General features: G+C 36.5%; 1 protein-coding gene across 7 annotated transcripts in view; it reads right to left on the bottom strand.

Annotated features, from left to right (window-relative positions):
* Positions 1-16836, bottom strand: part of RPS6KA3 (ribosomal protein S6 kinase A3) — a 114318-nt gene that overhangs the window by 14961 nt on the left and 82521 nt on the right. For all 7 annotated transcript variants that reach the window (XM_081042898.1, XM_081042895.1, XM_081042901.1 and 4 more), the window contains 4 exons: positions 8870-8994; positions 5899-6024; positions 3417-3506; positions 1321-1479 (listed from right to left, as the gene is read on the bottom strand). In XM_081042898.1, the coding sequence (XP_080899024.1) occupies positions 1321-1479; positions 3417-3506; positions 5899-6024; positions 8870-8994 (500 nt within the window). The remainder of the gene's footprint in view (positions 1-1320; positions 1480-3416; positions 3507-5898; positions 6025-8869; positions 8995-16836) is intronic.

Raw genomic sequence — 16836 nt, 5'->3', positions numbered from 1 at the left:
TTTAGGAGGAAAAAGGAAAAAAATCCAGACTTTAAGTATTGTCTGTTTGATATGCAAGCAACAATGTCAAATACAAAAAGATACCGATCCTTTAGAGTTTTGTATTGCTTTCCCCATTTAATCACCTATGTGAATACTTCTTTCATCACAAGCCTCTCTGACACTCCTTATTAGACTTATGTGTTTCTTACATCATCAAATTCGGAGTCTATATCCTGATCAATCACCTCAGTTTTAGTTCCTAACATCCAGAACATGACTTCTCCAGACCACTTAAAGAACTTACTACTGCTAAGGAATTAGTAAAGAACACAGAGGCTTAGATGATTGAAGTCATGAATTCTTCAGTGAGTACTGAGTGCTACTAATTTCTAGCTACAGTCCTAGGCAACTCTTGACCAGCCAGAAGTCAAGAAGCTCTAGAACTAAATTAACATAGTCCACCTGTTAGCTTCCAGGGGTGAAGACAAACAAAATGAGAACAATGTATTGAAAATAAACTCCTTAAGACATAATCTCTGACTCTTTTTCTTACTTCCAATTCCTCTTCACTCCTCTGCTGTTCTCTTTTTCTCCTTCCCTCCCCTCATTTTCTCTTTTAACCCCTTTCCCTTCCAGACTTCTCTTCTTTTAAAAATATGATTTTTTTCTGCCATTTACTAAAATATCTGTATCAGGAAGAAATGAGGAGAGCATCCACCAGTCAGAAGCCAGGCGACTATCTGGCCTAATCCGTTGGAAGGATTTCCTTTTATAAGTGAATACAACCCATGATTCTCTGGTTCTGCTTCTAAACTTGAAATGGGCCCAGTTCTCAAGAGCACAGAGTGGCCTAGCAAAAATGGCACTATGTCTTCCAGGTCAGAAGATCTCACTCACTTTTTCTTGGGAAGCATAAGAATTTAATATAAATAAGTTAGAATTTCAAAGTAGCACTTCAAGCTTAATGGGAGAAGTTTACATAGAGGAAGAACAGCAGGATAATTAAGCTAATAGTAGTTATTTTCCATTACATGCATAAAGTAACTTCTACTTTTGTAATTTTAGCTCAAATATTAAGAAAAAAGGTATTCGTGTGTGTGTGTGTGTATATTTTTTTAATTTAATTTTTTTTATTAAATTTATTGGGGTGACAATTGTTAGTACATTTACATAGATTTCAGGTGTACAATTCTGTATTACATCATCTATAAATCCCATTGTGTGTTCACCACCCAGAGTCAGTTCTCCTTCCATCACCATATATTTGATCCCCCTTACCCTCATCTCCCACCCCCCACCCCGTGTATATTTTTTATATAAAACATTAAAAAGACTTACCCCTTGTGCATGAAGATATTCAACAGTTTTGGTTATAGTAAACAGGACAGCGCTGGCCTCTCGTTCAGAAAAAAATTTCTGTCTAAGAATTTTATCCAGCAATTCACCCCCTTTCATAAGCTCTGTTACTACATACACATATTTTCCATCATCGTATACCTATAAAATTGAACACCAAAATGTGAAAAATTATTTAAAGCTTTACATGTGCTCAGAACAAAGTTTAGCGTATTAAAGAGAAATTAAAACTCATTTTTATATTCAAGGAAAATTTTACTTATCACAACCAATATAGGATATAAAACTTGCAAGCAGTTTTAGACACATAAGAATATTAATATAAGAATTGATGAGATTGAATGTCAGAAAAATAACCTGTAATTTCCTTCTGTGAAACTTAATTCATGGCAATTGAAGTAACTATGAGCATGGTATACGAAGGGGCACTCAACTTTTGCTCCTAGGGTTCATTACTCTTGATTTTTCTATCTACGGCTGATGGCAGGGACTGCTACAAAGACACACTCTTGTGATTTTCCTGGAACTTCTGCAACTGCAGAACTTCTATATTTATATACATGGCATAATGAATTATTCTGGTTTTGGTTAAACTGAAAGACAAGTTGTGGCTAGTATTAAGTAGGAAGATTGAGTAGCAAAGAGAAATTCCATCCAACCACCCAGAAGCATACCAGTTTACTCCTTATGTAGAAATAGAAAGCTCACTGTAATTTTGGATTTGTACTCCAGGCAATCCCGAACTAAATTATCACCTTCATTAAACTTCAGTCCCTTTCATTCCCCCTTCATCACAGAGTTACTGCACACCTTTATTTAACTCCATAAGAGATACCACATACTGGGGCCCCAAATAATGGAGAAAACAAGGTACCTGCCCACAGAGTTTTTATTCCAGTAGGGAGAAACAGAAATAAGAGTTAAAACAATGTTGAAGATGCTGTAATAAAAGTGGGGGAAATTTCACAGACTTTGGAATTTGAAATGAGGGAAGGAGCAAAGATGTAAAAAATAGTGACAGTTGAGGGAGTTTCCAAGGCAAGGCTGCGAGACAGTATTTTCTACACTTCTTTTTGGATTTACTTGGTTAGATTCTTGGATGTTATATTAATGAAAGAGTCACTTAAGTTAAACAGCTTCACATTTTAATGGGACTAAGTTAACATTCTCCTTCTAACAATGAGCAGTGATATATTAATCTGAGGAAACTGGAGTTTTGGTTCGGAAGGAGACGGGAGAGTGAACTTTGGAATTCACAAAATCTCAGACGTGAAAGGTGAAAGGTAGACCTCTGGCTCAGTTGGCCTCGTGATATCTGGTCTACAACCCCCAGCTATGGCCTTTGAGCCTATGTGACCACCGTCAGCACAAGAGGACCTAATGCTGCTTGGGGACTTCACACCCTTTGCCAACAGCTCTATTATCAAAGTTATAGGGAGCAGGGAAAGGATACCTCACTTGTCCTGAGGTGGTGAGGGGCGGGGCAGGCTTCCTGGAGGAAGTAATGCCTTAGCAAAGTCTTAAATGTACGGTAGTTAGCCAGGCAAATAAGGGAAATGGTGTCCTCAAATGAGGGAACCATAAGTTCAAAGACAGAGCAGCATGAGAAAATGAGGCATTTTCAAAAATGTATATATACTGGAGCATAGCTGAAGCATAGGGTATGTGAGGAAATGTGAAAACTACTATGGACAGAGGAAGGTGGGACCAGAGGTGATGAAGGTATGAAACGTAGGGAAGTAATATGTTTAGATATGACTGTAGCTCTCTGGCAGTACGGTGGAAGAGTTTGGGGAAATCCATGCAGCATGCGACTAGTCCATCCTGAATATTAATTAGTATCTAAATGTTCCAGTAAATGCAGATGTTAAAAGCAATGATGTCAGCGACATTTTTCTTCTTAAAGCAAAAGGAGAAAAATTAATTATATAAACATAGTTTTCTTTGTAACTGAAATTATGCTATATGTGTTGTCCTCTAATCTATTTGTTTTGCTTATTATATTGAATTCTTTGTCTAACTCATAATATTTGAAAACAGCTCAGATTCAAATGATCTATGTTAAAGAATCTACTTACATCCTTTAGAGTAATAATGTTTGGATGCTGTCCGTAACGAAGAAGAATTTCAATTTCTTCTGTTGGGTCTCTCTTGCTTTTATCAATAATCTAAAAGGCAAATGGTTGTCACAAAATCTCATGAACTACACAGTCATAAACTGTAAGAATTTACAGCTACAGATCTTGGGCATCATCTTATGTAAACACTGTATATATAAGCCATTTATCAAGTAGTTTTATTTAAGTACCTGGCCAGACTACCTAATCAAAATTCAAAAGCCAGTCTTGATGCAGATGGCAAGACTGTAAAGTAAATTCTATGCCATGAGTTACATTCTTACCTGGTCTCTCCAGTCCTAAACTTACTACAAACTCAAACCCTCAAGAAAAGGTACCAAGAATATAGTTAAAATATCTTTCCTCCGTCCTTGAACATCTTGAACTTTGGGGAACTCAGTCAACTTCTAAGCCCTGTCAATACAGACAATTAAGAACAACATGTATCTATAATACCACTACTAGCATCTGTTTATTGAATTAACTTTACTTCCTTTAATAAAATGCTTCAATGGAATACCCCATTAGTCGTAAGCTACTTATAAAAAATTAATTAACAGTTAAGTAGAACAAGCTTATTTTTGAAGCTAGGCAGAAAGCTAAGCAGAAAACCACTCCTAAAATTTTACTTGCCTAGAATTAAGTTTAATTATTATAATAAAGCCCTTTAAAATACTAATGTAGCTTTCCAATCGTTTTATGTCAACTGCTTCTTAAAAATATTTCTCTTAATGTTTTAATCTGTTGAAGTAATATTGTATTTTTTAAAAGACAAGGTTTGATTTCATTTCATCCAAAGGGTAGTCTGAAATTTTGTGACCTTCATATTTTCAATTTTAGAGCAGCTTAGTAATTAATGTGTGTAATAGATACCCAAATGCTCCAGCAACCTAGGAAAGCCCTTGTAACTCTCAGTATGAGCCAAATATGCTATCTGAAATGGGTTTAGTTATAAAACAGTTCTGTATTTAGAAAACAGGGAAGACATACAGACAGGAGTCCACCATAATCAGCTGTAAATTGTCATTTTTGTGGAATTAGGCAAATGGATGATTAAGAGGAAACGTATGGAATAGACATTTTAATTCAAGGGATATGATCTGGGACTAGTCTTTTGAAAATCAGAACACACTGGAAGTGTCATTTTTGGCAATCTTCTCTCTGATCTGCTAATCTGAGCCCAGCTTACATTATATCCATATTTGTGCTTGTGGATCTCAGATTTGTATAATTTCAGTAAGAATCCAGTTGTGCAAGGATTGGTTTTATAAATCTAATTTAAGTCACAAGAGTCCACAAATAGCTTGAAGATATTCTCAAGGTTTTGGTATACTGCTCCTGGTTTCTGTCATTCAAAGCTGGCCTTAGGACATTTCTGCTTTTTTTCTGATGTGTTTATGGAGGCAAGATATATCCTTAAACTGCTTACCAAATACATTATTCATCTTCTCTCCTTTCATGTAAGCAATTTGAAAATTTCTATGTATCCCAGATGTCACTATAGGCAATGAGTAGGATAGAATATTAAAACGTATTTCTATGGTTTATCTTTACCTCTGACAGAAAGCCTTGTGGACACTGATAACTTTAAAGCAATTAGATCCAAGATTAGAAAAGTAACAATTTGTGTCTTCCCAGATATTTGCTGTGCATATATAAAACACATTCATTTTAATGTTTACATAGTGAAATCATATTTTATATCTAGATAAATGGATGCATGTAATCACAATTAATGCCACTCTCTCACTAATTAAACATGAGCTATCCATACTTATAGACTAGTTCTAAGGTTCAAGGTAAGTTGAAAGCTTTAGACATTATTTGAATTGCTTGCAATGGGTAAGCAGAGGTTACCATCCCAAGAAGTGAAAAGGCAGAGACTTGAGTATCATATTTGTTCACTTACAACTAAAGTTTTGCAATTCAAACTTTATCATAGAGCCATGTGTCTTGGTTTTTTGGCGTAGAAAATTCTTGCTGTCTTAGGACATCTGATGAAATTAAAAGTTAACGTTAATGAATTTTATGACAGTGGTTCTTATTCTTTTATTGGTTCACAGATCCTTTTAAATGTGAAGGATGGTATGAAGAATTTTGCCAGAAAAATGTAAACATACATTTGGTATACAATTTTGAGCAACTCCCTGAACATAAAATGGGGGACTCTTGAGAGTAAAAGAGGTGCTACCAAAAATCAGGTCAGGTGTACACTGGTACTGGTCTGAGCAAACTGACGTATGCTACCCTACCTGTAACTCACAGGGGAATCCATGGTTCCAGATGAAGATCCCTGAAGATCGCTAGCCAGACATTTAAAATTACCTCATCTTTTTATAACAAGAGGCATATTTACCAAAGAAGAAGAGTGTAATTTTTCACTGGTACTGACATGCATGAATAAGAACTATTACAGTTGCATTTTAAATCTAAAAGGATTTACCTTCACTGCAAACTCCATGTTTGTGGCTTTATGTATACATCTCTTGCAAACGGAGTAGGAGCCAACTCCAATGTCTTCTTTTACTTCATATCCATCAGTGAACTGAATACTGTTCCTGTGCAACTGCTACAAACACAATTATAAACTGACAAAGAGTTCCGTAATGATTTTGGTACATTTCATAGGGAAATAAGTTACTCAACATGCAATGTTGATGTTAAATATAAATGAGTATCAGTCAAAATAAATCTTTACAGCACTTATTCTTCTATAACTGCGTATTTTTGAAGTATCTACAATAAAATGTACAGCATGAAATATACCCTTTACAAAAACTTATATTAAAAACAAAAAAAATAAATTTGTACAAGAAAAAACACAGAGCTACTTCATAAGGGGCTGATAGCCTTGCATGTGATGGAGCCCCTTTCCACTCTCCAACAGGTTGCAGGTCTTTGAAGTACCCTTGCAAATGGGGAGAAGTCTGAAATCTCTGGTATAGAAGAAAAGCTTTAGGAGGATTCAGAATTAGAAAATCTGGATTCTTGTCTCAAATGCACCACTTGTAGGCTGTGTGACCTTCAACTTGTGTTTCTCAGAGGGTAATGGTGAGTATTAAAATAATGTATCTGTAGGTGATACCTATTATTATCATTTTGGACTATCAGTAGCCATGCCCTCTTTTCTTCATCCTCAAGTCATAGCTTCAATACGACTTCTGCTAGAGAAGCCATTAATGGGTTAAGGACTAAAAACATGTGGTAGGATGATGAATAGCAAATTACTGGTTCCATAAACAGGCTGAGGGAAGCTGTGCCGTCCTTGGCTGTAGGTAGGAGACTGTCCCCCCCACACCCCCACCACATGCCTATGAGCCTTGTAGAGGTTAAAACTTGAATTCTGTAGAATATATGTTTGCAATTTCTATTAGGTACAAAAGTTATAACTTTAAAACTTGCCATGTATTACATGCTTGTCATAGTAAAAAGGACAGACTATTTCTACATGAACTTTGTTCAAAAACCAGCATTTAAAGTGGTTTTCTAATGGGCAGAGGACCTGAAGAGACATTTCTCCAAAGAGGACTTACAAATGGCAAACAGACATATGAAAAAAAATGCTCAACATCACTAATCATCAGAGAAATGCAAATAAAAACCACAATGAGATATCACCTCACTCCAGTCAGAATGGATAGCATCAACAAGACAAATAGCAACAAGTGTTGGAGAGGCTGTGGAGAAGAAGGTTCCCTCATACACTGTTGGTGGGAATGCAGACTGGTGCAGCCGCTATGGAAGGCAGTGTGGAGGTTCCTCAAATAATTACGAATAGAATTACCATATGACCCAGCAATCCCTCTCCTGGGTATCTACCCCAAAAATTTGAAAACATTTATACATAAAGACACGTGTGCTCCAATGTTCATTGCAGCTTTGTTTACGATGGCCAAGACATGGAAACAACCAAAATGTCCCGAATGGATAAAGAAGTTGTGGTATATATACACAATGGAATACTATTCTGCGGTAAGAAAAGATGATATAGGAACATTTGTGACAACATGGATGGATCTTGAGAGTATAATGCTAAGCGAAATAAGTCAGACAGAAAAAGTGGAGAACCCTATGATTTCACTGATATGTGGTATATAAACCAAAACCAACAAAAGAACAAGACAAACAAATGAGAATCAAGAACTCATAGACACAGACAATAGTTTAGTGGTTACTAGAGGGTAAGGGGGGTGGGGGGTGGCAGATGAGGGTAAGGGGGATCAAATATATGGTGATGGAAAGAGAACTGACTCTGGGTGGTGAACACGCAATGGGATTTATAGATGATGTAATATGAAATTATACACCTGAAATCTATGTAATTTCACTAAAAATTGTCACCCCAATAAATTTAAAACAAATAAAGTGGTTTTCTAGAAAATGGAGAAAGCAAGATGATTGACTCATGAAAAAAACTTTAGAGCAAAAGTAACTTAATCATCAAGCAAAGTCAAGCACTAATTATACCCTAAAAACAATTCAATGCTTTAAAAGATATATCTAGTTCCTTCTATGATTTGGAAAATGAATTAAATTTATCTTTTAATGATATTAGGATGAGAAGAAATAAATCTAACGATTTGTACTACTTGTGCTCCTCTAATAACATTTAATTTACTAGTCCACTCTCCTATTACACACACACACACACACACACACACACACACCCTACCTACAAACCTGCTTCTGTGGCTTTCACCTCCTTTTTTCTCCAACTCTGATAAACAAATGGGATAATGAGGTAGAAGGCACCCTAAGGCAGTACCCATAACCATTTCTTCCTAATGACAATAGGGGCCCAAAAAAACAAAGACATAAAACTTAAGACTTAACTTCATTTTCATGTCTTATATGTTTCTATGTCAGAGGTTGGTAAACTACGACCTGTACACCAAATGTGGTTCACTAAATAACATTTTACTGGCACACAGCCATGCTCATTTATTTTTGTATTGTCCACGGCTGCTTTTGTGCTGCAACGGCAGAGTTCAGTAGTCAAAATACAGATCATAGGCCTACAAAGCCTCAAATATTTATTATCTGGCCCTTTACAGAAAAAGTCTGCTGACTCCTTTTGCAAGGAACCAGGAGATCTCAGTTCATCATAGCTGACCTGACAGAGGCAGAGGATGAAACAAATGAGGCCTGATAAACATTTTGAGGCACAGGAGATGGGAGAGATAAGATGGTGATATTTATTGCAACTCTCTTCCACTTTCAAGTCAGATAGGTACTCAGGATTCTGATGCATGCAACCTTTTCAAAGGTTATGAAAGAAATTTCTCCGAGTAACATCAATGATATAAAATGTCTATTAAGCTGCTCACTTAAGTCAGCAGATCAAATCTAATCTAATTATTCACACAATGAACTATATTGTACAACATTTCAAATTTAAAACAACACTCACTCACCTGAACAATTGAATGCACACCAACTGTCTGCATAGCTTGGCTTTCATCATCTGAGGTAATAGCAACAAAACTAAACCCCCGAAAAAGCTGATGTGCATTAGCACTAGGTGGAATGCCCGGTGAATCTGAAAAGAACAATAAATTACTAAGAAGGCAATTACTTTGAAAGGTAATTAAGGGAAGAATTGTTGACATTATGACCTTTCTCACTTATTCTGGAATTCCACTTCTCAGCCACCCAGTACTTCCAGGATAACTCATTGAGGTCTGTCCTGATGGCTTGTTGCCATCAAAACTCTAACATCCTACTTCCTCAGAGCCCAGAAAATAGCTAATTCATTGAGGAATATAATAAATAGAGGAATTACTGGCTTAATGTTATTCTAAACTAGCACTGTCCCATAGAACTTCCTGCAGTGATGGAAATTTTCTTTATCTGTGCTGTCCAATATGATAGACACTGGCTACATGTAGCTACTGAGCATTTGAAATGTGTCCAGTGTGACTGAGAAATAGAATTTTTAATTTTAACTAATTTAAATTTAATTAATTAATTGACTACCATATTGGATAGTGCAGCCCTAAATGGGAAACTAACAATGAATGCTATGGTTCCTGGTTAGGAGGAGATACAAGGTTGAGTTACAGATAATTTAGGAGAAAGGAATTTAGTTCAGTGGTCTCAGTATACAATGTGAGAATCCGGAAATCTTACCTACAAGTTAAAAATTATCTGGAAATCTTAACTACAAGTTAAAAATTATTATCTCTATATAATATAGTTAAGGACCAAAAGTAATTTCTAGGATGATCATGGTATATATTCCTTAAAATATATTTCACAACATGACATGTATTGTTATTGAAGTTATTTAGGTGGAATCTATTGGCATTAACAAAAATAGAAATATCCTTATACAATATGGTTAACGCTCACTACAAAGACAAACAATAAATGTGTTATTCATAAATAAATATAAACACCCAATTAGGCATACTTTTATAAACATACTACAAAGGCTAAAGGCAGGCAAACAGCAAAGGCAAATCTACTTGACTGTGAATAAAGTTCTTTCTGAACATCGGCTAGATATTCTCAGCAATATATATTGTTCAGTGAATTTTAAATCGTGACAGGCAGCGTGAGGTGTGCCTCTTGAAATCTCCCCTAGAATTTACAACAAATTGAACAACTATAACTCCACAAAGGACTCCCTGCACAGCAGACAGATAAGATGAAGAGGTGCACTACTGAAATCATCTGAAGGTGGGCAAATTGCACGAGCAGGGAGGAGGGAAGGGAGATGTGCAGAGCCGCGTGGGTGCAGGACGCAGACCTGGCTCAGTGCTCGGAGCCCGCTGCATCCCGGAACTGCCGCAGCTGTGGGAGAGGGAAGAACTCGGACTGCTATGGCTCTGTTTATTGCCCACAGGGCTGAGGGGGGAGCACATAACATAGCTGAATCAATGCTCACAGTTGAGACCTCGGAGCAAAGACTGAGGGAAGAAGGCTGAAAACTGTGGTTTAAGCCCTCACTGCTGAGCAGAGAATGGAAGCCTTAGGCACTGAGACTGGCTACCCCCTCCCTACGCTCCCAGAGTTTGCCCCGCCCCCACCTGCCCGGTGCTAGAAGCGACAAAGTAGCAGTGTCAGATCAAAAGGACAGGATATTTGCTGTTCTGAGAACTGTGGACCCCAGACACAGATTTGCAGCCCAACTAATTCTGGCAAAGGGGAGGGAGCTGTGGAAGCGGGACAGGCTGTGGTGGTGGTCACCGCCATCGCTCTGGGCCAATTCTCACAATTCACCCGACCCCTGGCCACACCTATCTGGGTGGATCCCTGCAGGAGTAAACAGAACTGCTGAAACATAGGGGCTCTGAATCTGGTGCAGGAACAGCTTTGCAACTTCATAAGCTCTCCACATCCCCCATACGGAGGTGATACACTATGACCCAGGCAAACTGTTCACAGAGGAGAAGCCCGTCTTCCAGGGAATCCCCTCCATTGTGTGAGAAGCCAGAATAGTGCACAGAAAATATAACACTACAGTGTGAGAGAGAATAAAAAGCTGCAGACAGAGAGGAAATAAAACATTCTACCAATACCTACTGGAAAACAAAAGCAAGACCTCTTTCTATCAACCTGTTGCAGAACCTACTCCTGTAGATGTCTACGAAGAGAAATAATAAATCATTCATTGCCATGAATAACCAAGGTAACAAGACAGCTCAGAAAGAAAATGAAAAGTCTCCAGAAAATGAACTTAAAGACATGGAAATATATGACTTAAGTGACAGAGAATTCAAGATTGCAGTTCTTAAAAAATTCAATGAGATGCAAGAAAACACAGAGAGGCAGTTTAATGAACTCAGAAACACAATCAAAAAACAAAATGAACATTTTACCAAAGAGACTGAAATTTTAAAAAAGAACCAAATAGAATTTCTGGAGAAACACTCAATAGAAGAAATTAAGAATGAAATAGCCAGCTTAGGAAGTAGAGTTGACCAGATAGAGGAAAGAATGACATAGATGGAAGAAGAAAGAGACTTGAGACTAAAAAGAAATGAAAGAACACTACAAGAACTTTCTGATTCCATCAGAAAGAGCGATATTAAGATTAATGGGCATATCAGAAAGAGAAGAAAGACAGAAGGGAACAGAGAGTATACTCAAACAGTCGACGAGAACTTCCCAAACTTGTGGAAAGAACTGGATACTAGAATCCAAGAAGCAAATAGAACACCTAATTACTTCAATCCCAACAGGTTTCTCCAGCCACACTGTATTGAAGCTGTCAAAAATTAACGACAAAGAAAGACTCCTCAACACCCAGGGAAAAGGAGACGGTAACCCACAAAGGAAAGCCCATTAGACTATCATCAGATTTTTCAGCACAAACTCTACAACCCAGGAGGGAGTGGAACAAAATATTCAAACTATTGAAAGAGAGAAATTATGAGCCAAGGATAATATATCCAGCAAAGATATCCTTTAGATATGGAGGAATAAAGACCTTTCCAGACATACAGAAGGTGAGGGAATTTTCTAACACATGACCTGCACTACAAGAAATACAGAAGGAGGCTATTTGACCAGCACAAATAGGGATAACTTGTGACAACCAAAACATAAAAAAGTGGGAGAGTAAAGGCCTGAACTGGATTATGGGAATGGAGAAAGTAAGCATCCTGAAGAAAATGGAATACTCTAAATATGAAATTTTCCTTTACATAAACTTAAGGGTAACCACTCAAAAAAAAAATCCAGAACTGAAATATATACTGTAATAAAAGAAGAAACAGAGGAAACATCATAGAATACCACCACACAGAAATAATAGACAACAACAAAAAAGCAAAGAAACAATGGAGACACAGCCTTACTAGAAAACTAAAGATAGAATGACAGGAAATCCTCACATATCAATAATCACCCTAAATGTAAATGGACTGAACTTACCAATAAAAAGGCACAGAGTAGTAGATTGGATCAAAAAACTGAACCCAACCATATGTTGCCTCCAAGAGACACATCTCAACTACAAGGACAAACAAAGACTCAAAGTGAAGGCGTGGAAATTGACACTCCAAGCAAATGGTATCCAGAGAATATCAGGTATAGCCATAATGATATCTGATGAAACAGACTTCAGGATGAAAAAGGTTAACAAGAGACAAAGATGGACATTTCATAATGACAAAGGGGACTATACAACAAGAAGACATAACAGTCATCAATATTTATGCCACCAATCAGGGAGCACCGAAATATACCAAGCAACTACTAACAGAACTAAAGGGAGAAATTGACCAAAACACAATTATACTAGGGGACCTAAATACATCATTGACAGTTATGAATAGATCATCCAAACAGAAAAAAAATAAATAGCAGCCCTAAATGACACATCAGATGAAATGGACAAAATTGAGATTTATAGAGCACTTCATCCAAGAATATCAGACTATACATTTTTTTTCTAGTGTACATGAAACATTCTCAATGATAGACCATATACTAGGACATAAAACTAGCCTCAGCAAATTTAAGAAGATTGAAATCACACCACGCATATCCTCTGATCACAAGGCTTTGAAATTGGATACCAACTGGAAAAAGAAAGTAGGAAAAACACAAATACGTGGACATTAAACAACGTACTTTTAAAGAACAACCGGGTCAAAGACACAGTAAGAGGAGAAATCAAAAGATACATAGAAACAAATGACAATGAAAAAAGACCCTACCAAAATTTTTGGGATGCAGAGAAAGCAGTTTTAAGAGGGAAATTTATATCATTAAAGGCCTATTTCAAGAAATGAGAAAAATCCCAGATAAAGAACCTCACGTTACACCTTAAAGAACTAAAAAAAGAAAAACAAATGAAACCCAAGGTCAGTAGAAGAAAGGAAATAAAAATCAAAGCAGAACTAAATGAAATAGAGAACATAAAAGACAACAGAAAAAATTAATGTGACAAAGAGCTGGATCTTTGAAAAGATTAACAAAATTGGCAAACCCTTGGTTAGACTCACTAAGATAAAAAGAGAAAAGACACTAATAAAGAAAATCAGAAATGCAAGAGGGGAAGTTATGATGCCACAGAAACACAAAGGATCATCCAAGAATACTATGAAGGACTACATGCCACCAAATTCAATAACCTAGAAGAAATGGACAAGTTCTTAGAAACACATAGCCTTCCTAGGCTGAATCACGAAAAACTGGAAAATCTAAATACACTGATCACCAGTAAGGAAATTGAATCAGTCATCCGAAACCTTCCCAAAAGCAAAAGTCTGGAACCAGATGGCTTCATAATGAATTCTACCAAAACTTCAAAGAGGACCTAATAATTGTCCTACCCAAACTTTTCCAAAAAATTGAAAATGAGACAATACTCCCTAACTCATTTTACGAGGCCAACATTACCCTGATACCAAAACCTGGTAAGGATAACACAAAAAAGGGAAACTACAGACCAATATCTCTGATGAATACAGATGCAAAAATCCTAAACAAAATTCTAGCAAATCGAATGCAACAATGCATTAAAAAGATTATCCATCACGACCAAGTGGGGTTCATCCCTGGGGCACAAGGATGGTTCAACATATGCAAATCCATCAATGTGATACATCACATAAACAAAATAAAGGACAAAAATCATACGATTATATCAGTTGTCGCAGAGAAAGCGTTTGACAAGATACAACATCCATTTATGATTAAAACACTTAATAAAATAGGTATAGAAGGAAAATACCTTAACATAATAAAGGTCATCTATGACAAGCCCTCAGCTAATCTCATAATTAATGGTGAAAAACTGAAGCCCTTTGCTCTACGTTCAGGAACACGACAAGGTTGTCCCCTATCACCTCTGCTTTTCAACATAGTGTTGGAAGTCCTTGCCAGAGCAATCAGGCAAGAAAAAGAAATAAAAGGCATCCAAATTGGGAATGAAGAAGTAAATTGTCACTCTTTGCAGATGACATGATGCTATATATAGAAAACCCTAAAGACTCCACCAAAAAGCTATTAGAAACAATCAACGAATACAATAAAGTTGCCGGGTACAAAATCAACGTATAGAAGTCTGTCACATTGCTATATACTAACAATGAAATCTCAGTAAAAGAAATTAAAAAAAAATTCCTTGTGGACTTGCAACAAAAAGAATAAAAACCTTGAAATAAACTTAACCAAGGATGTGAAAGACCTATATGCTGAAAACTAATGAGACATTTTTAAAAGAAACTGAAGAAGACACGAAGAAATGGAAAGACATTCCATTCCATGCTCATTGATTGGAAGAATCAACATAGTTAAAATGGCCATATTACTGAAAGCAATATACAGATTTAATTCAATCCCCATCAAAATCCCAATGGCATTTTTTAAAGAAATAGAACAAAAAAAACATCAGATTTGTTTGGAACCACAAAAGACCCTGAATAGCCGAAGCAATCTTAAGAAAAAAGATCAATACTGGAGGTATCACACTCCCAGACTGTAGCTTGTACTACAGGGCTACAATAATCAAAACAGCATGGTATTGGCAGAAAAACAGGCACATATGGAATAGAGTTGAGAACCCAGAAATAAAACCACATAAATATGGACAGATAATTTTTGACAAAGAAGCTAAAAACATAAAATGGAGAAAAGACAGCCTCTTCAATAAATGGTGCTGGGAGAGTTGGATAGCCACATGCAAAAGAATGAAACTGGACTGCTGTCTGTCACCATGTACCAAAATTAATTCAAAATGGATCAAAGACTTAAGCATAAGACCTGAAACAATGAACTTCATAGAAGAAAACATAGGTATTAAACTTATGGACCTTGGGTTCAAAGAGCATTTTATGAATTTGACTCCAAAAACAAGGGAAGTAAAAGCTAAAATAAACGAATGCGACTATATGGAACTTAAAAGTTTCTGCACACCAAAAGAAACCATCGACAAAATAAAGAGGCAACCAACTGAATGGGAGAAGATTTTTGCAAACAGTGCCTCCGATAAGGGGCTAACATCCAAAATATACGAGGAACTCATGAAACTCAACAACAAAAAAACAAACAACCCAATTGAAAAATGGACAGAGGACCTGAAGAGACATTTCTCCAAAGAGGACATACAAATGGCAAACAGACATATGAAAAAATGCTCAACATCGCTAATCATCAGAGAAATGCAAATAAAAACCACAGTGAGATATCACCTCACCCCAGTCAGAATGGCTATCATCAACAAGACAAATAGTAACAAGGGTTGGAGAGGCTGTGGAGAAAAAGAAACCTTCATACACTGTTGGTGGGAATGCAGACTGGTGCAGCAGTTATGGAAGGCAGTGTGGAGGTTCCTCTAAAAATTAAGAATAGAATTACCATATGACCCAGCAATCCCTCTCCTGGGTATCTACCCAAAAGCTCTGAAAACATTTATCCATAAAGACACGTGTACTCCAATGTTCATTGCAGCTTTATTTACGGTGGCCAAGATATGGAAACAACCAAAATGTCCTTCGATAGATGAATGGATAAAGAAGTTTATATATACAGAATGGAACAGTATTTGGCGGTAAGAAAAGATGAAATAGTATCATTTGTGATAACATGGATGGATCTAGAGATTATAATGTGAAGCAAAATAAGTCAGACAGAAAAAGTAGAGAACCATGTGATTTCACTGATATGTGGTATATTAAACTGAAAACAACAAAAGAACAAGACAAACAAATGAAGGAACAAAATCTCATAGACACAGACAATAGTTTAGGGGTTGCCAGAGGGTAAGGGGTGAGCGGGGCTGTAGAAAAGGGTAAACGGGGTCTAGTATATGGTGATGGAAAAAGAACTGACTCTGGGTGGTGAACACAGAATGTGAAATATAGATAACGTATGACAGAATTGTACACCTGAAATCTATGTAACTTTACTAACAATTGTCACCCCAATAATCTTTAATTAAAAAAAATTCAATGTGACAGTGTTATACTGAAGACTTCTCCTAATACGATATCTGGACATAATACAATATAGCAGTGCTATAATTGTATGGAGAAAGCAAAGTAAAACATCACTGCATCCATGCATATCACTCACTGTCCACGTATTTGATAAAATTTTGTTCATATGTTAATTCAAATTTCTAAGGCTGTCTTATAAAAGTTATAAACAGCTATCAATGTTCAACATAGACTGTAAAGATTTTGGCTGGAAAGCTTTACAGTAAAGTTTGAATGATGTACTCTATGGAAAATATATGTAAGTACATTTTCTACTTATTTGCTTGTCAATGAGAAACCTGGGGTCTGGTACACCTAAATGAGAGCATTAGAGTGAAAAACACACCATTATGTATATTACAAAATACAGGTTATCATTTCAAAGATTACTTCTGTATAATAGTCACTGCTTATACAATTTTAGGATAAAGCATGATACAGGATATGAT

Source organism: Rhinolophus hipposideros (genome assembly GCF_964194185.1).
Source record: "Rhinolophus hipposideros genome assembly, chromosome: X".
Taxonomy (NCBI): Eukaryota; Metazoa; Chordata; class Mammalia; order Chiroptera; family Rhinolophidae; genus Rhinolophus; species Rhinolophus hipposideros.
The sequence above is the reverse complement of the archived record's forward strand: the minus strand, read 5'-3'. Positions and strand labels throughout refer to the sequence as shown.